The sequence below is a fragment of the Leopardus geoffroyi genome, chromosome A1, assembly GCF_018350155.1.
Source record: "Leopardus geoffroyi isolate Oge1 chromosome A1, O.geoffroyi_Oge1_pat1.0, whole genome shotgun sequence".
Taxonomy (NCBI): domain Eukaryota; kingdom Metazoa; phylum Chordata; class Mammalia; order Carnivora; family Felidae; genus Leopardus; species Leopardus geoffroyi.
The window spans coordinates 109469117-109497076 of record NC_059326.1 but is presented as its reverse complement, the minus strand read 5'-3'; the positions used below and the strand labels follow the sequence as shown (position 1 = coordinate 109497076).

Here is a 27960-nt window from a genome sequence, read left to right as displayed (position 1 = left end):
ATAAGTACTCTAATTCTTATTTTTAGGATGACGAAAAAGAGGAACAGTTAATTATGTAAGGTTAAAAAGTTAGCTAGGGACTGGAGGCAGGATTCCAACCCAGGCAGCTTGTCCTTTGTCCACCTCACTTTGCCACCGCCCTGCCTATTTCTTGTAGATTACAGCACGCGAAACACCATGATAGAGAGGAACAAAGTAAAAACACACTGAGTCGGAAAGGACTCAGTTCACTCTGGTGACAAGCTACAATTTGCCTGGGAGAGAAGAGAGGAGAAAGCCCTTTCGGGGAGAGAAAGTCACCTACCTCCCTGTGAGCCAGTGGAAGGGGCAGGAAGGGAGCTCCCCTTAAAACTAAGTTTTCCAAGTCCAGATATGGTCTTTGGGCACCTCTAGTCAGTACAAGTTTCTGAGTAGAAGGGACTGGCCGAGTTGTTTCTCAGGAAGATATTGGAGGTGGTGAGGAGGAGGTATGGAGGGTGGAATGACCCGAGGTGAGGCCAGTGGAGGCAAACCTTGCCATATTCCCAAAGGGAGAACAGAGAGGCAGAAGGGGAGGAAAGAAAAGAGCGTTTTAGATGACTTGGAGCTAAATTTTGTGTGGCTAGTCAGTGAAAAGGACGAGAGCCGGCTGAAGCCAACACTTGGGCAGAAGTGTTATTTTTCTGAGATTTGTGTGTGTTTTCAATAGTGAGTTCAGCAGAGAGAATGTGCATGCATTGGGATCCGTCATCATCTTTGCACAGAGCCCAGATTCCAATACTATGTCGCCCCAAGCCCCTGGGGCCAGCAGGGTGATGAGAACTTGCACTCTGGTGCCTTTACCGTCGAGGTGAAAAGAGCATCCTGCGAAGAGTCAACTCGCAGGAGCCCCAGGTTGGGTCCTTTCCCAGGAAGGCCGCCTGGGCAGACTCGCGGGTCCCGCCCCAGGTCCCGCCCGGGCTCCGACCAGAGCATCAGGTGGGGCCTAGGGCACGGGAGTGCGAGGCTGAGGCGGTCTCTCCTGGCCCTGACCGGCGGCAAGTAGCCTGTCGACACTCTGCTCGGTGGTCCCAGCGCATTTGCAGCCTCGGACGGGGTGGAGGCGGCTTGGTCGGGGATACCCCTAGGGCGCACGCAGGACCCCACTGTCCTCACCATGGAACTGGTTTCCTAGCGCGCGGGGGCCCAGCCACAACCACCGCGGCTCGGCCCCAGCCCCCCAGAGACACGCGCACCGGCCCCTGGCCCCCCAGGCACTGCCCTCCCGGACCCCCAACTCGCGGACTACAAGTCCCAGCAGCCCTCGCAGCTTGCACCTCCCGCCTCGCCGCGGAGACCCCCGGCCGTCCAAGTGGGGCTCGGGCTTCGCTCGTGGCGGGGCCGGGCGGGGAGGCCGGTCCCGCGGGCGGGGGCGGGGGCGGCTCCGCGACTTCTCCCGCCGCCGCCGCCAAGGGGAGTTTCCAGGAAGTGGCCATATTGGATCCATTCAGCCGCAGCCGCCCGGGCGGAGCGCGTCCCGCAGCCGGCTGGTCCCCGTCGCGGCCCGGGTGCTCGCCCCGGCCCGCCCGCCTGGTGCGGAGCTAGCCATGGCGGCCACTGACCTGGAGCGCTTCTCGGTGAGGGCCCTGCCGGGCCGCGGCGCGCTAGAGGCGCGGGGCGCTGGGAAGGGGCCGCCCTGCAGCTGGCGGGGGGCGCCGGGCGGGCTGTCAGCTCGGGGACACCCGAACGAGCTCTTCGAGGCGCTAGCGCGGGGTCCCGGGGCGTCGGGAGGGGGCGTCCACTTTGGGCGCACGAGAGACAGACCCCCTTCGCGGGAAGGAGCAAATAAATACCTGCCTGGTTAGGACCAGGTGCGAGGACATACTGGGGGCCCAGGAGCTGCGGAGGCCGGGGAGGGGGGCGGGGGAGATCCAGGATCCTCCGGACCCCCACATCTCCCTGGGTGTTTCTGCACTGATGGGGGGGGGGGGGGAGATTCCTAGCCGCGCAGGTGCTGTCGGATGGGCACAGCCTGTGAAGATGAAACCCCAAAGGATCCTAGGGAGTCTTTCAAATGAGTTGCAGACTTGGATCCCGAAGACCTTGGGCCTTCTTTGCCTTCCCCTCCACTCCTCTCCCATCCCCACTCCCCACCTAAGCGCTCAGATCCCGGGTGCGATTCCAGGCAGGTCCCACCTCAGTGGTCCGGTCTGAGGCAGCCATTCCCCCAGGAACCAGCGATTCTGGATACAGCCCAGTGGATGTTTGTTTGGGCCCCAGTCGGAATGCGTTCTGCAGGGCTCTCGGTTCGGGTGGTCCCTGCAGGGGTCTCTATAGGGCTGAGCCCACCAATAGCCAACTTTCTAAAGGTGTTTATAATTCACCTGGGGGAGGGGAGCCTTTTGGGGATTGTGTCTGCTTGTCCTCTGGTGTCTGAGGCTGGATCTGGGTGTGTCTGAGAGGCTGGGCTGTGACAGTGAAGGAAGCTGTGTCCTCTTGCCAGCATGTGAGGCCCTGGTCGGCGGGAAAGGGGAGGGAGGGCCCAGGGCTGTTGGGGGGGAGGGGGAAATGTTGAATATGTGACCGATAAGGAATTGGTTCTGGGGCTAAATAAGGGAGTCAGGACTTATGTAATTAATGCTATAAATACAGTCATCTGAATTAGTGTATGTAAATTTTCCCTTTAATCTGAAAATACATTTGTTGGTCTACTTTGGAAATATGCATAACTGAAGCAGGAGCTCTTGGTTTCATAATTCTAGACTGAGGTGTTTTATTCCCATTGAGGAAGGGGCGCTGTGTCGGTTAAGTAAGTTTAAATACAGGAGGAGTGGAATCAGAGGTTTACCTCACCCCTGCACTATAAATTGGAATTTATGTACCCAAGGAGGGCAGTCTCTGAATCCTAAGAGACCTGCTGATGAGCTGGAGGCCAAGAGATCTGGCAGTGTTTGTGCATCTGTGCATGTGTGTCTGTGTACATTTTCTGTGTCCAGCTGACCAGAAAGTTATGTCTGAGTCTTGTCTGTGGTCAGAGGTTACCCTAACAGTTGGTCTTGCTGGTGGGAGCGGTATGCAGAGTAACTAGAATCAGACTGTCTGATATGAATCTTAGGCTACTACTTATTGGCCATGTGACCTTGAGAAAATTATTTAACCCCTCAGTGTTCTCATCTATATAATGGGATGAAAATATTACCTTCCTCCTTGGGTTATTGGGTAGATTCAGCGAGAGAATCCTGGTGAAGTATGCAGAGCAAGGTCTGGCATGTGATAAGGACATAATAAATGACACATGATACCTAGTGTCCATGTGGAGGTAGAAACTGGTCCTCTGTATAGGAAGGCAGCAGAAAATGAGTTTGCTCCATTCCATGGTCCCCTCCCTAGGGCTCCTGTCACTGCACACCAAGAGATTGTCCTCAGAATTGAGTTGAGAGGGTTGATTGCACTTCCAGGAGGTGGAGTGGAAAAGGCCTTTCCCTCAGATTCCCATGCTGGCATTTCTGTGAGGATTTTGGGTATTATCTCCATGGTGGGCCAAGGCACAGAGACAGGACTGACTCAGGTATGTATGGCTGTCCAGGAGCCTTGGTGACTATGTCAGGTTAAGCTGGCTGGGTGGACGCCTTCCACACCCTCCATGCTCTGAGCCGGCAGCCTCCTGGGAGGACTTGTATGGGGTTGAATTTGGGTGGAGACCTTGGGTGGGGTTTGGCCTGAATTTCAGAGTCTGGACTCCATTCTGCTCTCCTGGCTTGTCATCCTGGGAAAATTATTTCTTTCTCTATCTTGCTATAAAATAGACCCAACCATACTAATATTCTTCAAAGAGTTTGTGGAAGGTTAATTGCAGTCTGTGGCATGTTTGGAGATCTGTTTAGATGTCTCCCAGCCTCAGGGTTGATTTTGGTGTTAAGCATTGACCATGAGGCTATGATTTGATTGAGCTTTGGCAGGTCTACACTGCCTCCCAGCCCCCACCCCAGGCTGGCTTGGTGGTCAGCCCAGCCCTGGAGGGCCTGGGAACTGTCCCGTTCTGGAGCTTAGATGAGCATACGGAGTTTGTACTTCAAGGTCATTATGTGCTGGGTTCCTATAGCCCACATAGCCTGATATAAACAGGATCAGTAGCCTTTACATCTTGTCTAGGCCCTGCTCAATCCTAGGTCAACCACGGGGTTAGGGTTGACATCTCCTGGGCGTGTATGTCTGGGACAGCACTCTGGGGAGTTTCTGTTGCCTCTTGCTGTCCTTGAGCAGTTCAACTCCTGTCCACTCTTGTTCTGCTCCTCCTCCTTCCTAGGTCCCAGACTCCTTAATGGGTTCCAGACTTTCCTGCACCCATGGCCATCTCCTGTGTTCCTTCTGTCAGAATCTCATGTGGCAGGGCTGAAACTCCAGGGCAAGGGAGGCTTTAGAGCTGGGGGAATGCGGAGCTATGAGGGGGAGAGGGAAGAAGCGTGAGCATGGCAGCCTCATGCCTGGCATTCCTCCCAGCCAGTCATCCCCCCCCAACCCCCCCCCCCCGCCATCTCTGCTTTATCCCCAGCACCATCTGTCACTTCCGTTGTCACCCCTGTAATCTTGACACTTCTCCAAGAAGCAGGCTATCCAAGGAGTGCCTCTTCCCTCCCTGAATCAAAAGCTGGTGGGAAGGGGTGTGGGAGGCAACCCTCTCACGCAGTAGGGCTCTGTCATGGACTGGTATCTCCCTGTCCTGTAAAAATGGCCAGGAACCTCCTTGCTGAGCCATTCTGAGAGAGAAATGAGAGCACAGCAAGGAATGTCTGTGAAGCTCTCAGTGCCCTGGTGGTGTCGAGAGATCATCAGTGAACACCACCTGCAAGGCTGCAGCTCTGTCCCACCACCCTCATGGGCAGTGGGCCTTGCTATGGATGTCAACTCTAGGAAGGTCTGCCTGGGATCTTGTTTGGAATGGGTCAGAGCAGGGAGGCTGGTGGGAAGGCACTGGTGATGCAAGGGAGCACATGATAAGGGACTGACTAAGCTCGGAACAGAGAAGGTGGCAAGAAGGAGCCTAATTATAGTGCCAACAAGATGAGAAAATGGTTGGAGGCCCTGACCCAGGGCCTGACTTTTGTGAAAAGCTTTGGGTGGCATAGAGGGCTCTGGATGTTTTGTGCCCATCAGGTTGTTGATACCAGCAGCCTGTGGTTGGGTGAGGATGGCAGTCTCTGGCCATTGGCAAGTTTGGACCTGAGACCCAATCCCAGCACCCAAGTAACCCTTGAGATGACAGAGAAGGTAAAGCCCTCTGAATTTGGGGCTCTAAGATGGGTTAGGTGGAGGTGCGTACTGGGGCATTAACTACCATGAATGTCTCTGTGGCTCGGGTCCAGCTACTGGAAGAGAGCAACTGCAGGATGACAGAGCAAAGGGCCTGAGGGCTAACTGGCCTCCGTGTGTCCCCTGCAGCCTCTGCAGCCTTCCTGCCCCTGTGCTTCCAACACGGGTCTTGAGATCCCCAGGCATGGCTCGCAAGGCTCAAGCTTTGCTAGACAACCCAATGTGAAGCTGTGTAGGTCAGGAGGGAGACACAGGCACATGGGGAAAGAATATTTTCTAAGGGCAGTTTGCCATCATGATAGAGCTGGAGTGTTCTTTGCTGGGACCATCTGTATCCTCAGGACTCACATGAGGAACCATGGTTGGGAAGAGGTGGTGGAGAACAGGGCAAGGGACATCTTGGCTGTAACTTCACTTTTTTTTTAAAGATATCTGATTTTATTTATTTATTTATTTTTAATGTTTTGTTTTGTTTTTTTGAGAGAGGGAGAGCATGAGCAGGGGAGGGGCAGAGAGAGGGAGAGAGAGAATCCCAAGCAGGCTCCACACTGTCAGCATGGAGCCTGATGTGGGACTCGATCTCATGAATGATGAGATCATGACCTGAACAAAAATCAAGAGTCAGATGCTTAGCCCACTGAGTCACCCAGGCACTACCCTGTAAACTTCACTTTAATTGCCCTGGGTGGTCTTGAGGCAATTAGATATTCTCATCCTTAGAACACATAGCTTCCAGGCAGTTCTTGGCCCCTATGCTGGAGGACACATTAGAGGGATAGAATCAGGGAAGGAGGGAATTAGGGTCTATTTCAACGTTTATTTATTTTTGGGACAGAGAGAGACAGAGCATGAACGGGGGAGGGGCAGAGAGAGAGGGAGACACAGAATCGGAAACAGGCTCCAGGCTCTGAGCCATCAGCCCAGAGCCTGACGCGGGGCTCGAACTCACGGACCGCGAGATCGTGACCTGGCTGAAGTCGGACGCTTAACCGACTGCGCCACCCAGGCGCCCCATATTTCAGATCATAGTTTCAAACTATTCTTTGAGGGGCCTCCTAGGTCTGGGCTCCCTGGGGCCTGGGGTTCAGAAGGACCATTGGGTATGGACTCAAGTCCACTTTCCAGACCTGGTTGTGGGGCCAGGGTGCAAGCCTGATACTTAACCTGGTGCTGGCGTGAATGGAGCAAGTGACAGACAATTATAATACAGCAGCCCTGAGTATCCACTGGCCATTTTTGGTGCCCTTGCATTTCTCTGCCCCTTCCCAGCACCGGCATCCATCCTGGGATTGGAGAGGGGGAGGGTCATGTTTGCTGTCCCCATTCCCCCTTCTAAGGGTGGGGTCTCATTCACTTGGGAACATAGTCTGTTTCCTTCCAGTGATGTCCAGATCAGTTATGGCTTCCCAACTGCAAAGCAGTGGGAGCTGTTGCTGGAGTCCCTGAGCCAAATGGGACAGTATGAACTCATGAGTTTCCAGTAGCTTCTGAGGCCCATAGTGTCTCTCCTATCTGCTCCATGCTGGGATGGACCCCTCCTTCTCAGATAGCACAACACAGTCTAAGCAGGTATGTGTCCTAGGCTTGGAGCGAGCTGGTTGGGCCCAGAAGTTGGTAACTTCTTATGGCTTCTTGGAAATCTGATTTTGTCATGAGAAGTATGCAACAAATTATCCCATATTACTAAGCAGTGGCCCTGGCCCTGGCTTTCTATTTGCATGAAGAGGGAGGAAAGTGCCTATTAGTGAGACAGGGAAGCTGAGAGAATGGAGTATAGGGGTGGCCTTAGGCTCCTGGGAGTAGTTTTGCACCCAGAGTCCCTTCACTTCCCAGGATGCAGGAGGGGGTGACTGGCCTTTTGAGAGTGACGGTGGCTTCCTCCTGGGGCCTACCTACCTTGGTGCTGTTATTGCCACCGTGCTGCTTGGTCTATGCTCATGTCTTCTCCCAGGTTTTTTTTCTTTTTAAATGTTTATTTATCTATTTTGAGAGAGAGAATGCATGAGCAGGGAGGGGCAGAGGTGAAGAGAGAGAGAGAGAAAGAGAGAGAGAGAGAGAGAGAGAGAAAGAGAGAATCCCAAGCAGTCTCCACACTCAGCACAGAGCCTGATGTGGGGCTTGATCCCATGACCCGGGGATCATGACCTGAGCTGAAATTAAGAGTCAGTCTTAATGACTGACTGAGCCACCCAGGCACCTCTCCTCCCCAGGTTTTTTTGCTGTGTTAGGAGAGAGATGCTTTTGTTCCTAGGTATTCCCTTGATTGTGGATAGGTGTATCTTGCCTCTATCCTTCCCTTCTGGCCCAGGATAGCAACATTCCTACCCCCTGCCCTCCTGCACACCTCCCTTTGGTTATTTCCCGTAACCTTTGACCTGGGCTTAGAGGCTTGCTGTGGAATCCTGGGATGTGAGCCTAAGCCTTTCCTGGGAAAATTCCTAGGATTCCTCTCAGACTCAAGGACAGTTGTGCTATGACCACGGGTTCTGGCCAGCAGCCTCTGCTCTGGCTATTTAAGTCCCAGGCTGCTTAGAGTAGCTATAGCTGTGGATTGGATAGTCTGTGCCAGGAACATGGGTGGGGAAGGCTCCCAGTGGCGCAATGACTCGTGGGTCCATTGCTCAACAATTAATAGAGCTTCCCTAGGGCTGGAGCTCTCCTGGCAAGTGGGCTTCCTGTTTGCCCAGCAGGGTGCTTAGGCCAGTGGGTTCTAGGCCTAAGAGCCTGGGGGAGAAAACTGTACGAAGACCGAGGCACCAGAGAACTCTGTGGAAGGCCTAGGATGGGGAGTTCTTCTTTGTCCAGGAATCAGGAGTCAGGTACACTTCCAGTGGGCTACCGTTTCTCTTCCCATCCCAAAGACCAGCCTAGTTTGGGAGATTTGATATCAGGGTTCTTTATCCACTCACAGCTTCTTTGGCTCTGTTGGTTCACACATTCAGCAGATTTCCAATTTCTTCTGGATAAAATCCTGTTTTTGTGTGGGCAAGCCATCAGACATGGTTTCTCCCCCAAACCCACCTCTCTTCATGGTGAAAGAAGCATCTCCTTTTGGCTGGCATTTAGGGCTGCTCCAGAAAGCTCGGAGCGAGCGTTTCCTGGTCGGGAAGATGACGTCCTAGTTATCCACTGGGCTGTATAACAAAATGCCATTCTCTACTTTGTTCCGGACGGTCGGGCATGGAGGAATGCAGCCGGCCTGAGCAGTTATTATTTTGGTTGTTGTCTTTGATGTGCCAAAGAAATGATGACACAGAAGCCTGGGGCCTGGCTCAGGAGCCAAAAGCTTGTTAGTGATTAGAGAGGGGATAATGGTCCTGTGGAGTTTCCCATTGTGTATGTAGGGCTCAGAGCTGCCAACTCTGTTCTGGAGCTTTGAGGATAGTTGGAGCCCCCTTAGCCAGCAGGCCAGGGAGGTGAGTTGTCCAGCCGAAGGCCCCTCCGGTGGAGCTCTCTCCTGCGGAGCTCTCTCCTGCGGGTCTCCCTCCTGCGGGTCTCCGTGCCCCAAGAATGGAGACACGAGTGTGTTGTCCTTCTACCTCACTCTCCTACCAGACGCGGCGTTGCAGACTGTCAGGCCATGGACCAGGTACACCCCTCAGACAGGTTGTGTTGGGCCCCGGTGGTGTGCTCGGTTTGTGTTGGTTGCCAACCTTTCAGAATAAGGGCGTTGCACGTAAAAATCTAGATTTGTGGATTCTCTGGAAAAATCATTAAGATTTGGCAGCACTGGGCCTGCGTTCCCACAGTTGGCTGGAGTTGCAGAACCACGGCCATTGTGGACTGAGCACAGGCTCTGCAGTTCCCTGGCGCTCCTAACCTCTCCCTGAGGGACCCCACACTCAGCCAAGTCAGCAGGTCTTTCAGCCAGCAGGCCACGGAGTGATGTGGCTAGAAGCGTGGGTTTTGCAGTCATACTGTCTCCGTGCAGATCCTGGCTTCACCCTCCTGAGCACTGTGGTCATGGGCAAATGACTTCATCTCTTGGAGCCTCCATTTTCTCATCTGTCTGATGGAGGTGATATTACAGCCTACCTCATAGGGCTGATGTGTGGGCCAGATGACATTCAGAGTCATACATGGTAAGCTCTCGACAACTGTTAGTGCCATTGTTGTTGTTATTCCTGTACTTTTTCCTCTTCACTCATTTACATTACCTGCCTGGCCTCTGTAGCCCTTTGAGTTTAAACTGCGTCAGATTGAGCCCCTGAGGTCTGGGATCCGGTGTCCTCATTTTTTCCTTGGCAGCCATCCCAGGGCCTGGCACACCTGGCAGGCAGGACTGGCGTGTGTGTGCTGAGCGACTGAATGAAGGAGTCCGGGGGCCTTGTAAGAATAGGGGAGGTAGTGTAGTACGGTGGTTTAGGGCAAGGGCTTGGCTAATCTCAAATCCTGGCTCTGCTCCAACTCGTTTTCTGGTGTCTGTGCACCTCAGTTTCCTTACCTGTAAAATGGGAATTATAGTGGTGTCAGCCACACAGGGTGGGGAAGGGCCGTGTAGGAAAGCGTAAACCATTTGGCTTAGTTCACACAGGGTGGTCCTCAGTGAGGTGTTGTGTCATCATTTGGCATTCATTCATTCCTTTGGTTGTAAACACTGAGATGTTTTACTTTCTACACTTTTTTCTTCCCTTCCTTACGCTCCTTGCTTTCTCTCTGTTCCTTTGCATTCTGAGTCTCAATTTGGAAACCCTAGCAGTCAAGATGTCCTCATTTGCAAGGACTGGATGGGCCCACTCAACTAGCTGAAGCAGTAAAGGGGAGATATGGCAGGGGGCAAAGGGAAAAGCTCAGAGGTAGAGCAGACACTGGCTTTCTGTTTTTTTGTGATTTTCTTGGTGCTGCTGTCCTCTGAGTGGGCTTTAGTGTTATTCCAGCCCCCCTAATGGTTATAAGATGATCAAGAAGGTTCATCCTGGGTCACCTGATTGTAACGGAGCCAGTCATGGGATCATGCTGATGATTGGCTCAGGACTATTAGGACCTACCTTTAGAGTTGGAGCTGAGGTCTTAGCTGCAAATTGCAGGGCATTTGTAGGGTCATCAGGCAGCCATTGGGAGATCTGCAATTTCTTTCTGATGTGTATTAACTGAGACATGCTGACGATGCTTTGGGGGCTGCTGGCTCCTCCTAGGCTGGGTCAGCAAAGACACCTGGTCCAGGCACTTGGTAGTGAGCAGCACACCTTGGATCACATGTTGTTGATTACACATATAGGATCAGAGAGGCTGGCATTAGTGAGAGTCACACTTCGGTAGAGTCAGGAAGTCAGATCTGTCTCCTGAGAAGGGGGAACAGCAATCTGCCCTCCTCAGGACCAGAGGCCACTCCTCTGTGTGTATGCATGTGTGTGTGCACACATGTCCTAGAGATCAATAGTCCCATGGTCCCTGAGGCTCTTGAGCAGGCATTGATTGCCTCAGCCCTGTGGTCCCTGGAGTGACAGAGTGCAGCCTGGACAGCAATCTGGGGATGAGCACCTCCCTGTACTCCACACTCTTCTCCAGAGGGAGCAGTGTTGTGTGACTGAAGGCAGCCAGGGCCAGGTGAGTGAGGATAGGTGGACTTCTGCAAGAACCCCCATCCGAGTGCTGCTCTGAGACTTTGAAGCCTGGAGCTGTGAGGAAGTGGGGGAAATGCAGAACCAGGATGGCCTCTGTCTCTGTGCAAGGACTCTGTGGCCGAGTGTGCGCGCGCGTGTGGTTCCCAGACACAGCTGACGGGATGGGTTTTGGCGGCAGGCTACAGGATGTTGGATTGCGTTCTGATTGTGTCACCCTTGGAAGAAGAGGATGAATAAACACATAGCCTTCTCTGCAAGCACAGCACGCCTTAAATTTTGGAGATTTTCTGTTTCGCCTGCAAAGAGAAATGCTCTAGACTCCCTGTTCTGTCCCCCATTTGATCCTTAAGCTGCCACGAGCAGGTGGAACCGAGACTAAATAATGAAGCTCTGTGTGAGGTGGGCAGATGCCCCTGATGCCACAGCAGTTGAAGACAGTGTTCAGTAGTTTATAAATGGCAGCATTGTCTAGCATGTTGGGCATCGTGGTGGGAGGGTGGGAAGAGCAGAAAGCCTGACCTACCCCCGCCTACAGCCAACCTCAGGGAGCTTATGGAAGAATTGGAGAACCGGGATGCATAAAGAAAGGACGACTAATAGTGCATGGAAATGGGGTCACAGCCAAGTGAGGGGTCTGGAATGTAGGTGTATAGAGCCAGGACAGAGCAGGTGCCGGGGAAAAGGGAGAGTGAGTTCTGGAGCCCTGAGAAGCGGACTCTGTTAGGAGAACAAATTCAGAGGTAACCTGGCCGAGCCTGTGAGGAAGGCCTCAGACCGTGAGGGCCTAGGATGCCATGTGTGTGGGGTTTGGACCTGACCCAGCACATTCTATGCTCCATTAACTGTTTCTGATGTGGGCACCAGTGAGAGGAAGCTCCCTTTGGGTCCTCTTTGTTGGTTTATGTTTGCAGCCCTGGGGGCAACCTGGGCTTGAGTGGGGAGGTTGTGACACGATTCCCTGGGGACAGGGGATATGGAGAAAGGGTCAGCTGTAAGAGCAGAGGCTCTGCACAGAGAGCGTTATCAGAGAGCAGATTTAGGGGTAACCCCGACTTGTTTGAGGAGATAGTACCACTGCCCAGAGGGTCCATGTGGAGTCTAGGCTGCCATGGCACACACTTGGCTGTCATTGATAAAAGGCTAAAGTGACTAAGCAGGGGTGGGGATGCGGGGGGAACATTATTAGTCAAGGAGAGAGGGTGGAGTTTGTGTGCCAGGGGCTCTGGTGAGGAGGAAAGAATGGTTGGAGGGGTTCAGGCTAAGTCAACAGGCTGCAGCTATGAAGAAGTCAGAATGTGCTCAGGTGCTGAGGAGATCGCTCTGCAGGAGGGTAGGCACCCAGCGTATCCACTGTTTGGTAGCCACACACTGTCTACTGATCAGTAGCTCCTAGGGCTGCCTCCATTTGGGCCTGTTTCCTCCCCTCTGGAGCTGTGGGCAGGATGGCAGGATGGTACTCACACTCACTGCCCTTCCCCATCTTTGCTCTTTCTAATGGGCAGTCAGGGCAGAGGGGCTCAAGAATGGAGGAGACATGTTTCTGCCCAACTTGGAGCTGTTTGGTGCCAGCCCCCTAAGAGGGCCAAACCAGGGAAGGCTGAGCCTGGGAACCTTCCTTCGGAGGACAGCATTTTATCCCCATTCCCAGGGAAGCAGAGAAACTATCCGCACAAATTGGAGTCTGACTTTGACCCTCTGCTTCGGGTCCTGCTGGTTTCTTTTTATAGTGCTGTGGGCCAGCTCCAGTGGCCCTAGCTCACTCGGGACCTGCTGCCTGCCTCTCTCCTGAGGCCAGACCTCCATATTCTCATCCAGAATCCTTTGTCTAAACAACCAGGGCTGGAATGGGTGTGGGAGGGTGGTATGAGCCAGAGCCTAGAAATCCCTAGAGAACACTGCTGAGGCAGGAGGGATGAAGCCTCAGTCACAATGCCTCAGACACTAGCCCTGAGACCCAGTGGTGGGTGTGAGGGAGCACCAGCCCCTTTAGAGGGGCCCATTTGTGCACTCCATGCTTGGGTATATGACGAACAAGGGGGGCACATGGAGGATTCTGAGCCCAGCCCAATGAGGGAGGGCCCCCTGATGGAGAACAGGTGTGAGGGGGTCAGACCAGGCCTGCCTCTGCTTGAATCCTGCTTCAGTAGGAGTGTCTGTGAGGTCTGAGAGGGGGCTACAGGAACATACACACTCTCCAACCTTGGCCTCTTGAAATCTTTATTTAAGATGGGAGAACCATTTGGGGCCTCTTCCTGGGCAGGAAGACAGGTGAACCCTCAGGGATGGCAACCAGGATAGATGGTTCCCTGGGCCATCTGTGCCAGGAGATGCCCCAGGCCCAGGTATCGCTTGCCAGCCCAGGTAGAGAAGAGCCATGGGTGAAAGCCCTTTTCTAGGACAGGATCGGGGGCCCTGAGGCACATTGGGCTTCCTGTGTGGAAACTCGTCCTGGAGTTGGAGCTCTGGCAGACTCACACTGTGTCCTGAGATTTGCTGAGAATTCTGGCAAGGGCAGGGGTGGTGCATGTCACTGGGGTTTAGCCTCTCCCCACGTGGCCCCTCTTCCCCGGTGGGCTCACTGCTTTGCCCTATTTCTCTCTTGGCAGAATGCAGAGCCAGAGCCCCGGAGCCTCTCACTTGGTGGCCACGTGGGCTTTGATAGCCTCCCGGACCAGCTCGTCAGCAAGTCAGTCACACAGGGCTTCAGCTTTAATATCCTCTGCGTGGGTATGTGTCATAGTCTGGCCAGGGGGCAGCCTCAGACAGGGGATGGAGCTCTGTGCCCTGTCCACTTGTTGAGCTACAAGGGACCTCCTAGGCAGAGAGACACTTTGAGGGTCATGGCGAGGCACTGATTGGTGTCTCTGCCAGGGTCAAGGACAGATATTGGGGGCCTGACTCCAGTTGCCTCGAAGAGTGAACAAGATCAGGGCTGTGAAAGTGCTTTGTAAACTGAGAGTGTTTATCACAGAGGTTTAGATTGTGTGTTTATTTTTAAAACATTCACTCTTGTTCCTACTGTGTATTAAGAACACTATGGTAAACAAGACTGTCCTATTATAATACCATGCGAGAGTTCCGGCACGCATCTGAACAAATACAGCCCCAAACAGGGAGGCTCTGGGAGGTTCCATGGGTCTCAAGGCCAACGGTACAAAGAGCTCTGCCACACCTTCCGCAGGTGCCTAAGCCCTGGCATCTGCTGGGCTGTGGGTGCCCCTCGGGAAGCAGCCTGTCCTGAACCGGATAAAGCTAGCTGGAACAGGAGGCCACTGATGGCTTTAGACCCTGGCTCATGACCAGCCCCAGCCCAGGAACGATGGTGTGCAGAGCAGGTGATGGGTCCCATTGAGGCTAGCAGAGGCTAATGTCCAGTGGATCCCACAGCTGCCTGGCTCTGCCTCTTCCCCACACCCTGAGGAAACATTTCTCACCTCCCACATAGCCATGGCTTATGTCTAAGTCAGCCTTTTGGCTTTTTCTTCCACACGTTTTTGAGGCCACCAAGAAGGGGTGGCTCCTCGGGATGGGGACAGCGAGGGATGGAGTTGGAGGCCTGCCCCTCTCTTCCGTGTGGAGGCTGAGGTGCCCAAGCCCCACCCATCCTAGCCAGCAGCCAGGGACAGTCCTGTTCCTAAACTTCGACATCTCCTCTATTCCTTGCTCCCCAGGGGAGACTGGCATTGGCAAGTCCACGCTGATGAACACGCTCTTCAACACGACCTTCGAGACCGAGGAAGCCAGTCATCATGAGGAGTGTGTGCGCCTGCGGCCCCAGACCTACGACCTCCAAGAGAGCAATGTGCACCTCAAGCTGACCATCGTGGATGCTGTGGGCTTCGGGGATCAGATCAATAAGGATGAGAGGCAAGAGGCGGGAAGGGCGGCCCCGCCTACTCTCATCCCCGCCCCCCTCCCCCCATGGTGGGCTCAGTTCTAACGCTCTGCCCAAGCACCCTTAATTCCTAGCTGCTCCCACACTAATCGGCAAGCCCTCCACTCTATGGGGGGCCAGAGGAGGGCCTCTTGGGGAACACCTGACGTCCCAAGGACCCCTTTGGAGGTTAGGAGACAGGGTCAGCCACTTGTACCCAGACAGGGAACCCCAGACTGAAGCCGCTTGTCCCTACAGAGAGCAGGTTGGGGGCAGCCCGCGCCCTGTGGCTCAGTGCCTGCCTCAGGAGTGATGGAGCTGTCTCTAGTTACAGGCCCATAGTTGACTACATCGACGCGCAGTTTGAAAACTACCTGCAGGAGGAGCTGAAGATCCGCCGCTCACTCTTCGACTACCACGACACGAGGGTCCATGTCTGCCTCTACTTTATCACGCCCACTGGGCACTCCCTCAAGTCCCTGGATCTGGTGACCATGAAGAAACTAGACAGCAAGGTACACACCCTGCCCCCCAAACTTGTTCCGTGGGCTTCATGGTCCTCCGCTGAGTTGGGGGCTGCAGTGTGACTGTCTACTGTGGTCCTCAGGGGCTCTGCTGCTTAGGGGCCTGCAGATAGCTCCTGGGCTTGGTCCTGTTTTCTCTTGCCTTTTCCCTACTGCTCCCGTGGGCCCTCATCACTCTGGGTTCTTTCTGTAGAGCTCTGTCTCCTTAGTCTGGTCCTGAGCCCCTTCCTTCTAGCTGAATTATTTCTTATTTAAAAACCAAAGCTGGGTTTGCCCAGAGGACTAGTTTTTAGGGCTAGATGGTGGTTTGAGGGAACCAGGGCTGTAAGAAGCCCCATAGTCAATTGGTACCACCCATTAGAAAGGCCCCAGGTGGCTGGATTCAGGCTCTGGCCTTCTGCCTTTCTGCCTGGGGATGTGGCCTGGGCAGGGCTGTCCACAGTCAGGGAGAACTAACCTGCTGCCCCTCACCCCTCATCCTGGCAGGTGAACATTATTCCCATCATTGCCAAGGCTGACACCATCTCCAAGAGTGAGCTCCATAAGTTCAAGATCAAGATCATGGGCGAGCTGGTCAGCAATGGGGTTCAGATCTACCAGTTTCCCACTGATGATGAGGCTGTTGCCGAGATTAACGCAGTCATGAACGTGAGCATTGGGCACTGGCCTCAGGGCCAGAGGGGGCTTGGAGCCAGCATAGATCTGTGGCAGCCCCAGAGACTCTGGCTCCCCCAGGATTCCCCAGGATGTCCAGGATTCGGGAAAGACGGGTGGGTGGGCATCTGGAAGCCAGCCAGTCCTACGTCCTACGGCCAGGAGATGGGAGGAATTGGGTATTGGGCTGGTGCTGGGCCTTTCCCACGCTTAAGTTTCACAAGATAAGGATACAGGGCAGGAACTGAAACCTGTAGGAGTAAGCAGGTAAGATGCCAGAGCTTGGGAACATGGAGGAAAGCCAGGCTTGCAGGTCCTGTGAGGGAGCTTCTAATGGCCCCTAGGGAGCCCAAGGTCTGAAAGAACCCCTCAAATGTGAGGAAGATGGGGGTGCAGGTTCAGCCTGCTCTCCTATTTGGAGGCCTTAGGATACTTCTCTAAAAGAGAGCCAGGAAGCAAGCATCTGGCCACGCCTTGTTCAGGTGTGGCATCCCTTCCCTGGGGTCCAGGATAGTGAGGGAGGGTCTGTCCATTAGTCTGTCCACCCAGTGCTCACCCATACTTGGGCTCCTTTCCAGGCGCACTTGCCCTTCGCTGTGGTAGGCAGCACTGAGGAGGTGAAGGTGGGGAACAAGCTGGTCCGAGCACGGCAGTACCCATGGGGAGTGGTGCAGGGTAAGTGACTAGAGGGAGCACATCCCCAGGTGGTGGGCCTAAACTCAGTCTCCTGGCCTGTGTCCTCCCTTTGACTGTCCAGTGCCTGTGCTGCCAATGGAGTCAGCCTGGAACACTTGACTGCTGTTCCTGTGTCCTTTCCTCCCTGTGCCCACCTGTGTGTGTGTTCACCTGATGTCCCACGGGTCCTGTGCTTTCAGTGGAGAATGAGAACCACTGTGACTTTGTGAAGCTCCGGGAGATGTTGATCAGAGTGAACATGGAGGACCTCCGAGAACAGACCCACAGTCGGCACTACGAGCTGTACCGGCGCTGCAAGCTGGAGGAGATGGGCTTCCAGGACAGCGATGGTGACAGCCAGCCCTTCAGGTGACATCCTGCGTGGGGCGTGAGCCCATCTCCACAGCCACGGCCAGACTTGCCATGCTGGCAGCTGTGCCTGGTGGGGGTGGGGGGGGGGTGTCTCATGAGCCAGGGGGAGGGGTGTGGGGACCCTGGCACCCCCACACCCCTCCTTTGCCCAAGTGATCCCCCTTCTCCGGCTCTGCCTCATCCCATCCCGCTGCAATCCCACCCTTGGCCTCTTGTCTGTGCGTCTCCACAGTCTGCAGGAGACTTACGAGGCCAAGCGCAAGGAGTTCCTGAGTGAGCTGCAGAGGAAGGAGGAAGAGATGAGGCAGATGTTCGTCAACAAAGTGAAGGAGACAGAGCTGGAGCTGAAGGAGAAGGAGAGGGAGGTACGTGTGGGCTCCAGGTCTGGGAGAGGCCAGGTGAGGGAGGGCGGGGCCTGACCAGGCTCACAGGAAGCCCCTGTTCCTCTTCTGCTCCCAGCTGCACGAGAAGTTTGAGCACCTCAAGCGGGTCCACCAGGAGGAGAAGCGCAAGGTGGAGGAGAAGCGCAGGGAGCTGGAAGAGGAGACTAGCGCCTTCAACCGCAGGAAGGCCGCGGTGGAGGCCCTGCAGTCCCAGGCCTTGCACGCCACCTCGCAGCAGCCTCTGAGGAAGGACAAGGACAAGAAGAAGTAGGTGGTGGGCCTCCTGCCCACGCTGGCTCTTGCTCCCTCCTGGGCACCCACTCTGTCCTACTCTTGGCTCCTTGAGTCTACTTTGGTTCTCGCCCATGCTCTGCCTAGTCACCATTTGGCTCTCAGTCCCACCCGCTTTCCCACTTCATTCTTGCCCTCCTTTCTTTTCTTCTCACTGGTGAGCTTGATATCTCAGGATACTGGGTATTTGTGCATGCTCTGTCTTGCACAGGTAACCCCTTGTTACCCCCCCCCCCCGATTCTTTATTCCTCTCTCTCTCTCTGTCTCTCTCTTTCCTGGCTCTGTCTCAGGCTCTGTCTCTGTTTCTTTCCTCCTGTCCCCCCCCCTCTTTCTCTCTCTCTCTCTCTCTCTCCCTCCCCCTCCTGCCGCCCCCTCAGAGCTGGGATGGTGAAGCCCGGGCCACACAGGCCTAAAAGGGTGTAGAGGTCTCAGGGAAGGTCTTTCAAGCCCAGAGAGGGGCAGGACCCATGAATGTCCGCATTTCCAGATTCCAAAATCTCCTGTGGTTTTTGCTTGGGCAGCGTGGTGCATCCCCCTCAGTCTCTACAGTGGATGTAGGACCTGCATTGGTTGGCAGGTGGATGCTTGAGCCCAGGCAGCTCTGGCCCCCGGGCACTCTGCTCACTGCCTGGTGGAAGGAAGGACACCAGCTCCCTGAAGGGGCTCTGGGAGCCCTGCTCCAGAGAGGAGCTGCCCTTCAAGTAGAAGTTAGAGTTGGAAGAGAGAGGACAGGAGGCTTCCAGCCTCCCGCAGTGCAGTGAACCTCTTGGCCAGGTGGGGGCAACTCCGAGTCATTTCTCCTCAGCCTTTTTCAAAGCCTCTTTCCACACTCTCAGCCAGAGTCCAGATGCCCTGGTTCCTAGGGGGTCTCCCTCCTCCACACTACTTCATTCAGTGTCCCGTACCTCATCACGCTGTGGGATCTCGTCCATCCCTGCTTCTCCCTGCCCCTGGCCTGGGTCAGATACCATCTTTCGCTTGTCAGCTGAGGAACTAAGCAGATGATTCCATTTTTGTCCTCATTCTCGAGTTTCTTGGACACTCATGTCTTCTTGGAATGTTTGGGAATGTGTGTGTTCAAGCCCTTCTTTCCCTGGTGGCAGTGGAGGCTTGTGGTTAAGGCCATGCAGTGGGTAGCCAGCCGTGGCTCTGGGACGCTGCTTGTGGCATCAGCACTCTCCCCGCCCCTAGTATTGCCATTCCCTAACACACATACATACACCCATGCACACAGTCTTACTCTCACTCCAGCCCTATCACATGCACAGACTCAGGCACTTGTCATCCAACACACACAGCCCCCAGGGCACATAAGCACAGAGACATCTGAGGAAAAAACCTTCTTGAGCTGCTCCCTGGGAGAGATGAGGGGGACAAAGCCAGGCATTTAGGAATGAATGCTAGTTCTTATTCCTAAGGCCTGCCCTCTGCTTTGGGACAGACCCTCCCCCATCCCTCCTTTCTATAGTCTCCCTCATCCTGCTTCCTGGTGTGTCCCACCCCATCTGCTGGCACTGTTGGCAGAGATAACCCCCTGCCTGTCCCCAGGGAGGACTCTAGCCCCACATTTCCCTCAACCATGTGAATTTGCTCTCTGCTTTGCGTTTGCTTCCAGCCCCAGCCCCATGTCCAGCTCTTGGCTTGGTGAGCCTTGGGGCTCTGTGAATTGGAATCTTTGTGGGTTTCAAGCTAGTGGCTAAGAATCCAGTTTCTCCTGGAAAGGGGTGTGTGGGTCTACGTCCCAGGTATTGGCATCTAAAGAGACTGTGCCCTGCTCCCTGCCAGCTTGGTCTGGGCCATCTTGTTTCAGAAAAGACAGGCAGAATCTCCTAGGAGATAAACTATGGAGAAACTACTCAGACACTGAAGATACGGACGTGTGGCCAGGACAGGGCCAGGAGGTGGGGTGCAGGCTGGCTGCGAGGGCACCAGCACAGCTCTCGGGGTGAGAGTTCATCTGTGGTGTCGGGTCTCCCTGCCTTCCCAGTGTGGCCTGGGTCTGGCAAACAGATCTTTTCTGCTTGCTGGACATGCCAGAAAGCTTCAGTCAGTTTGGCCTCCGGGAGAGACCTCTCCTCCCGTGCTGGCCTTGTGAGGCCAGGAGTTGGATAGGTGAGGTGGCCTGGAGTGCCCCTTCCTCTTGTCCTGGTCAGGGGAATGGGGTATGTGAGGAGCGCTTTCGGGGTGGGGGGTGGTTTTTCATGACCACTGAGTTGGATTGCTTTGATTGGTTATACTTAGTGTTTAGATTTTAATCCATTTTCGCAAAATTATTTCCCAATCATATCTTGACCCTCAGCCCGGAATGCCACAAACTAAAGCAAATTCTCTGCTTTGCTCGCCACAAATGCCAAACTGACTGCCCTTTCCCAGCAGCCAACTTGCTGTCTTTTGTTTCTGTTTGATTTGGTCGTCTGCGTATCTTTTAATGTGTCTGTTTTTGTTTTGTTTGTTTTATTTTTATTTTTCAGTTAACGCACGCACAGACTTACATGTCAAGAGCGGACTTTAGACTTTCATGTGTTAAGTTGCTTGAGTTACACCTTGTGACCCTTCTTCTCCCATAACATGGTGTGAGGACGGACTGGGAGCCGGTACAGACTCCAGTGTTTACAGCCTTGCTTTGTCCCCTACCCCCACCCCCAGGCTGCCCTGGGCCTGGTGGGCCACCCTCTCTATGCAAACACGTCAAAGCCATGAATGCTGGAATCCAAAACTGACAAGGTTTATTTTTTTCAGAGCCAGTGGCTGGTCTTCCATTTACAGTGTCACTATTCCTTGACGGAGCAGTTATGTGCCGCTCTAGCGAAGGCCCCAGCCGGCGATGCTCGGCCTAATTGTTCAGCGTCAAGATGGCAACTCATGCGGTGCCCTAGGTGTGGCCGCGTGGTCTGGTATACATGCTGCAAAATTCGCTCGATTACCCCTCAGTTTAATTTTTCTAACCTAGAGCTTAATTTCAATAATAACTTTTAAGATACTTCTAAATTTTTATTTTGGCACAAGCGTAAAGACAAATAATATCCTCTCCCGTTATTTTCATAAGTAACACAGATTCCCTCATTTTTTAAAAACTAAAAATATCTCTAAACCTTTCTTATGTATAAAGTATCCCTATAATATTTAGGGAGAGGTGGGTAATAAACATCCTGTGATGACAGTGTTTGGAATTTCTTTATGGATGAAAGTGGGACACGAAGGAGACCACATGCAGTGTTTTAAATGTGGACGTAAATGGAACAGCAGCCCAAAGCCGTTGTCTGTGTGCTCCACAGGTGCTACCCATACACAGGGACCACTCCACGTGTGTGTTAAGTGTTTGACTCCAACTAAGAGCCCCCCCCCCAAACCAATCCTGCATATTCCAAATGCAAAGAGTACTCTGCCGGGAAAAGGTCGTTTTTTTATTTCAAGGTCGTTGTTTTCTGTTTTCCTGGCCGACTCACAAGGCAAAGACACGAAGGTGTCTGATGTATGTGGACTATTTGAGAAAACACTACCAGCCAAGGAGCTTTCCCACCTCCACTGCGTTCTTCAGGGCATCATTGTGAGGAAGTACTGGCAGTATTGATTCTCCGATGTTCCTGTTGGTCTGCGAGCCACTGCGAGTATCAGGGCTGAGAATATGGTGTGATGAAATAGATAAAAAAATGAGTAGATGAAAGGATTTCATTTAATGTTGATGGAGCACTGTGCTAGATACAGTGTACTCAGAATAACACGCAGCCCTGCCCTCAGGCAGCTCACAGTCTAGTGCACTCCCTAGTCGGAAGCCTTGGGAAGTCGCGCTAATTTATTGTCGGATTGGTCGTTTGTTTTTCATGTCCTCTGTCCTCCTTCCCATCGCTGTTTCCCCCGTTCTGCCTTGGCCTGCTTTACTGATTTCCGGGACCAAGTCCTGGCTTCGTCCTGCCCTTCTGAGATGGGGCTCCATTCAGAGTGGGGAGGAGGGGCGAGCCGTGTGTGTGTCCCCAGAGGCACGGCAGGAAAAAGGCAGCCTTCTCCTCCTCACCAGGAGCAGAGAAGGTCTTACGGATATCCGGAGTGCAACTGCTCGAAGTGTCATGCCGTGACCAGGGGTGGATCCAGATTGTAAGGGGCTTCAGTGTGGGCATTCAAAAGGCAAATCAGCGTATACCTAAGGCACATGTGGACTGTCGGTGGCTTGACTTTAGGGGGATTATATGTGTGAGAGTGTATTCATTTTGGCTGAGGCATGACCTGTAAGATCGCCTCTGTCAGCTAATGTATTTCTGAAGATGAGGCTCAGTGACCCAGAGGATTCGCTGGTTGTATAAGAAACAGAGATTCCTGGTTCACGGGCCGATTTGGGGACTCTGGAGTGGACAGCTCCTGCCACCCATTCACCACAGCCTGTGGGCTGCAGCTCGGGCATACTGGAAGGTCGGAACTGTGGCTGGTTACCTTCCTATGGGTGCAGGGCTTCCCAGCATCTCTCGGGAGACCTGTCACTCTTAACACTTTCTGGGGTCTGAGTTGCTTCCACAGGTACCATCGGCTCTAGTGAGCCTTGCCACCCTTCTCTCCCTGGGCTATTTGTGTTTGTAAGTTTATCATCTTCAGCTGAGACCAAATTAATCCTTGATGCACAAAATGAGCTTAAAACGTGCCGTTATTTAACAAGCTACCCCGTCCGGGATGTGACCCTTGTAGGCAGGATCTGATTTGCCTCTCCTTTTCAGAATCATCTTTTGGCATTATTAGGACTGTCACTGGGGTCATGCTGGCATTTATGATCATGTCTCTCATGAGCTACGTTGGTTTTGGGTAGAATCATGTAATTTATTGTCCAAACTGAGACTTTTCAGAGTGAAAGCAGGTCCTGTTAATAATCATGCCAGATCAACAGGTGTAAGCCGGAACGGTCTCAGGCGAACCGGCATGAATGGTTACCCTGATGATGGGTAACCCGAAAGGAGGTGGTTTGTAATTGTGCAGACTGACTGCATATATGTTTCCATGTGTCTGTGTGTGGGTGCTCGTTAAGTGGGGCTCATATTACTGGATAAGAGGCCCAAGGGAAGTGTGGCTTGCTCGTCTGTTACGTTAACATGCTTTTCTAAAACTGCTTCACCTGTTAATTCATTTACTCCTTCATACATTGACTGTTTTTGTTCCTTTCCATTCACTTTGTACTCTTTTTTTTTTCCCCATTAAATTTTGCATTTATTTTGAGTTTTTGTGGTGTCTTTTTTGGGCAGTAGCTTTTCTGATTTAACATGTTTCCTAGCCTATTAATCTGCTACGACTGTGGTAAAACACAGCTTGTCTTTTCTGTGAACTTTGTGGGGTTGGCCAGCTTCTATAGGAGTTGTGTTTCAATAGTGACTCCTGCTGTGGGCCTCTGTGAAAAGCTCTGGAATGGGTGTGGGATGGAGGAAAGAGTCATAGTTAGGAGAGAGCCTATGGTCCATCAATCTTCAGCGTGCGTGAGTGGGTGCAGGCCACCAGAGAAGGGAAGGGCTGCCTTTTAAGAGTTTACATCCTTGTGGAAGAGGCTTGACATGGGACAACTAACATCTGAGTTCTTATGGTGTGTCAGGCATTGTTCTGAATTGCATTACGTGCATTAATTCCTCTAATGTTCATAATAATTCCAAGATCAGGTACTATTTCCCCCCCCCCCCATTTTATAGGTAAGGCAGAGAGGTAAAGTAATTACCCAGAGTCACACAGCTAGTAACTGGTGGAGTTGAGATTTGATTATTGGTAGCCCGTACCCTTGATTCCTGAGCTACAGTTGCTACTTGGCAACCCAGTGGGATAATGGACTTATAGTGAAAATGTAGCCACAATTGAAGTGTGCAGTTTGACACACAAAAGTGTGGGTTGGTGGACCTGAGATGGTTTGGTAGAGGTGGGATGCCCTGGTAGGTGGATATTTGGCTGAGAAAGGGCAGACCAGTGCTGGAGGGAAGCGATGACAAGCTTGTGGATTCATTTGCAGAGGAGCTTTCTCTACTGGGCACTAGGTTCATCACTGGGAAGACCAAAACAAGGAGAGGGGGACTCAGGTCAGGAAGGTGACAGCACACCGGGGAGACTTGTGTGCAGACACCCCTAATGAACGTTCAGCTTAGCTCTCCCTGTGGGGAGTCAGCTAGCAGGGAAGCAAAGTCTTCACCGAGCTTTGAAGGACAAAAACCCTCCAGGAAACCAGAGGAGACAAAGGTGACATTGGTAGAGGGAACAGCATTGTACAGCTCGCTCACCCATCTGGGGGAAGTAATATTTGGACAAGTATTAAAAAGGCCCAGGATGCTCCCCCACTCTGTTCTCAGCCCATCTGCCCGTGTCTTCTCTCCTCTCCATTTTCTGCAGCTACAGTCCTTCACCAATCCCTCCCCTTCTGTAGACAGGGACAAAAGCAAGACAAATGGTGTCCATACTTCTCCCACCACAACAATCCCAATCTCTGATCTGAGGTGGGATAGGAGTTGCTTAAAAAGAGAGGGGGAGGGAGAGGGAGAGGGAGAGAGGGAGAAAGAGAGAGGGAGAGAGAGAGGGAGAGAGAGAGAGAGAGAGGGGAAGATGGGACCTGGAATCCCAAGGTGAGCCTCAACAGCCTAAAAACTTTTCTCAAACTCCCAAGTGGTACTTGGCAACGCAGAAGTTTGCTTTCTCAAAGAGCAATACTGTTTACTAAAGCAGGGCTGTCCCTTTTCTCAGTATAGGGTTCACACACAGGTCCACCTTCTCCTTTCTCTGAGAGATTAGCGTTGAGGACCCAGCTTCCACTCAGAGCTCCCTAGTTAAGAGGTCAAGACTTCCCTGCAGTTCTCCAAAGTCAGAGCCAGAGCTGGGGTGGGTGCTCAGCATGAGCCCGTACTCCCTGCTTCCCCCGCCCCCAGTCCTCACTCCCAGCGCAAGGAAGGGGGCAGGGGGCAGCTGTGGCCCTGGGAGGGGTTGCCATGAGCAGCAGGCTGTGCCTCAGCCTCTCCATTGGTGCTGGACTACAGACAGCTGTTGCTGGGACCCAGGAGGTGGTATTCTAAGTGTATGTGACTATCGAGTCTAAATGCTGGATATCCAATACATTTAAAATAAGATTCTGATGAGGTTGAAAGGAATTAAACTTTATTTTTACAGAAGCTCCACCAGGCAAATTTGTGTGGACAATAGGTAGAGATTCATACGCGCACTGTTATAGTCTACCTGGTCTGTGACCTCTCTGCATCTAGCAGCAGGTCGTATTCCTCACAGCTTAGCCTGTTTACAAAAAACTGCTCAGGGTGGCAAGACTTCAGAAATCACTGTGAAATGTGTGGTTCTGTCATTCGTATTCCTGACGCTGCTTACACAGCTCCAGGGGGCAGCTCTGCCTGCTGGACTCTCCTGCCCAGACAATGGCTCTGTAGTGTCCTGCTGTCCGAGAGACAGCTGGCTTCTCCCTCACAGCTGTGCCAGTCATCTCCTTCTAGCAGTGCTGTGTTGGGAGCAGCCTCAGCCTCAGAACCTGCTCATCTCGACCTAAAGCTCTCAGAGCTGTGTTTCCCCATCAGGGGTCAGCTGCTGAGATCATTCTTAAACATAAAATTCCTCTAAGGTAGTAAACTACTTTGCTTAAGGGTAACAAAGGACAAACATGTGTGAAGTTTGACCAAGTTACTGTACATTGAACAAAGCATAGTTTATGATCCAGGTCTTAGAAGAGAAGACCTAAGTCATGGCCAAGTCAGGGGACATTCATTTGGAGAAACAGTCCCATTTTTGCCATGATGGGCAAGGTCATTGGCACTTGAAGTGCTACACTTCCCAGAAGTCTGGGAAGCTGACAGAACCTGGCCAGCTCCGTAGGTGGAGCGGCACAAGCTGGTCAGTCAGAACCAGCCTGGCCCTTTGGTCCTGAGCAAGGCCCACTGCTGGCCTGACTCCAGTTCCCTTAGGGGCCACCACCAGTCCATGCTGGAGAAGAAGGGAAAACCAAGGTGCAGTATGACCATTCATTCATTCATGCTGGTCTTGGACCCATGGGAGAGAAGAGAGCAGGGTCTTGATCTGTCAGACCACCCTTCCCAACAGGGACCCCCCACCTGCCTTTTTTCTCCTTACTGCCTTCTCAAGACTCAGGAGCTTTTTCTCAGTTGCCTTCCAGTGCCTTCTTCCTTTATTGTTACAGGATCCATAAAGCCTAGAATTTAGAGGCATCCCAGCAAGAAGGGGTTGCCATGATGCTCTAAAGGGTACTAGGGTAGGGGCACAGAGGCTGGGAAGTGAAACAAAGTTGTCTGAGCAGGAAGAGGACTACAAACTTCTCAGGTGCTACTTTACAAGTTCCTTGCAGTGGCTCAACTGCTCACTACTGACCTGTAATTAAAATAGAGTCATCCTTGAAACAGAACCATTTTACATTCCAAATAAAATAGTGAGTGCTTAAATGTTAGCACAGAGTAATTTCAGGAAGGTCCAACTGTTTGGCTCAAGAGCATTAACCCCACCATCTCAGGGACATCCACCTCCAACCTCAGTAAAACTGTCATTCATCTAACTATGCATTTCCATCTTACCCTGTCCATACTCAGAGATTCCGATCCTTCAGTGCCTCCCTCATGGTACCCCAGTACCCGGTACCATACAGTCAAACAAAAGGTGAGGGGTCTGAGATTTACACGCTGCAATATTAAGCTCAGGGGTGCTTCCTCCTGAGCCGGGCACATGCCCCGGACTTCACCCCATCCTCTTGACAACAAGGCTGCCACTGAGATAAAGCTCTTTTCCCTGTCAAGAAACCCACCCAATTGGTCCAGTGAAGGGAACATGTACCCCATACTCATCCAGAGGGTATGCCAAGTGTACAAAGCCTAGGCCTTAGGTAGACTCTTCACAGAGTCATTGTGGCCAGAACATCTGGAGCCCACAGGGGCCAAGAAGGGCGATGTGTACCATTTTGGGGGCAGAGTGCATCAGCTCAAGGGGCAAAACTGAGAGCCTGGTCCGGGGCAAAGTTGATGTCTACCTGTGCTTTCTTTAGCAGATCAGATATAGGAGTACACCAGTCGGGCATGAGCCTCTCCAACTCTAAGGTGATGATGACCAAGGCCAGTGTGGAGCCCTTGAACTGCAGCAGCTGGTGGCCCGCCATACAGTGCTGCAGCTGCCTGGTCAGGGACGCGACGTGGAGGGAAGGATTCCTCTGAGGCAGCAGCTCCACCACGTGGGGCCAGCCCAGGACCACCAGGGCATGGAACTAGAGACCGTGGTTTTTAATGTTAGATCAGAAAACCCCATACCTTTCATATATCAATGACCAAAAGTGCAAACAAGTTAAATTTCCATCAGGGAGCATCCGATGTTGCCCAACCCCTTCCATTCCCATCCATGGCCCCATAAGGGACTTGAAGCTTAATACTCATTCTGTGGCCAAGCTGAGCTTCAACCTTGGAGAGAAAAGACAATCTGCTTCCTGGGATGGTCATTAAGAGCTTAAAGTACCTAGATGACAATGTTTCAGTTCTGAAAAACAGAAGCATACTATTTAAGATTAAGAAAGCAGAAAAGTTACTTGTATCTGTATACTGCAACTTGGCAACAATGGCCAGTTTTCAGAATGAAACAGCCCTTAGTGATTTAATCTTCATGCTTCCTAACCGACCAAAACCCCATACATTTCCCATTGCATAATTTTGCCTTACTAACGGAATCATTCCTTAAGAATGACCATCATTCCCCAACTCAAAAAATACCAACTAATACAATATTTTTTAAGTGCCAGATCAATATGGTCTAAAGCCTCAATAAGGATCGTGTGTAGGTGAATAAAGACAGCTAAGTGAATGTGTGTAAAGTGTAGCACAGGCAGACAGCTTTTTATGTACAGTATTCATAGAATGGAAAGTTAAATATTTTTGCAGTGTGTATTTAAAGAGAAACTCACCACAACAGTGCCGTCAAAAAAATCTTTATAATCTATTGTCTTTTAGAAGCGGGGGTCTGGTGGAACTGTGTTGGATTTAAGATCTCCATTTTCCCTCTTACGTGTGTCATGAGCCCTGTGGGTCACCTCACTGTGGTACGTGTAAGGACGTGTGCACGCCTGTGCTTTGCCATCCTATGTTGTGAACAGCTGTTCCAAAGGCGCACACGAGTCTAGGGCAGACTCTGCAAACTCCTCGTATTTACTATGGTCAAGAAGTCCAGCGGTATCCCAATATAGAGGTCCCACTGCAGTCTGTCCAAAATAGCCAGCTCCACCCTCAGCAGCTCGCCCGGGGTATAGCCAGAGCCGTAGTGCTTTATGAAGTCTTTTATGCGTGGAATTAACTGTAAAAAGAAAATAAAGAGGCCAAAGCCCTGTATCATGTCATGGTAACTTGTTTTCTTATCCATGGGAACC

At 52.5% G+C, this 27960-nt stretch overlaps 1 protein-coding gene across 11 annotated transcripts; it reads left to right on the top strand.

Moving 5' to 3' along the window:
• The first annotated feature begins 1299 nt into the window (after positions 1-1299).
• SEPTIN8 (septin 8) lies at positions 1300-27922 on the top strand. Of its 11 annotated transcripts, none has more exons than XM_045488601.1 (10): positions 1300-1595; positions 13439-13559; positions 14504-14699; positions 15035-15221; positions 15717-15878; positions 16463-16559; positions 16760-16928; positions 17164-17296; positions 17391-17581; positions 20078-20766. In XM_045488601.1, the coding sequence occupies exons 1-10, from the start codon at positions 1566-1568 to the stop codon at positions 20079-20081; spliced, it is 1290 nt and encodes a 429-aa protein (XP_045344557.1). In that variant the 5' UTR covers positions 1300-1565; the 3' UTR covers positions 20082-20766. The 11 variants fall into 11 exon arrangements, with proteins under 11 accessions (XP_045344557.1, XP_045344567.1, XP_045344552.1 ...); XM_045488611.1 differs by having other exon boundaries at positions 1335-1595; positions 15041-15221; XM_045488596.1 differs by lacking the exon at positions 20078-20766 and adding an exon at positions 26599-27922 and having other exon boundaries at positions 1450-1595; positions 15041-15221.
• Positions 27923-27960: the final 38 nt, after the last annotated feature.

Bases quoted from the DNA above. Each gene is read 5' to 3' on its own strand.
- SEPTIN8 (XM_045488536.1), top strand. From the start codon at position 3,491: ATGGTGGGCCAAGGCACAGAGACAGGACTGACTCAG. The intron at 14,700-15,034 runs GCAAGAGGCGGG...AGCTGTCTCTAG, and splicing joins CAGATCAATAAGGATGAGAG to TTACAGGCCCATAGTTGACT. The intron at 15,222-15,716 runs GTACACACCCTG...TCATCCTGGCAG, and splicing joins TGAAGAAACTAGACAGCAAG to GTGAACATTATTCCCATCAT.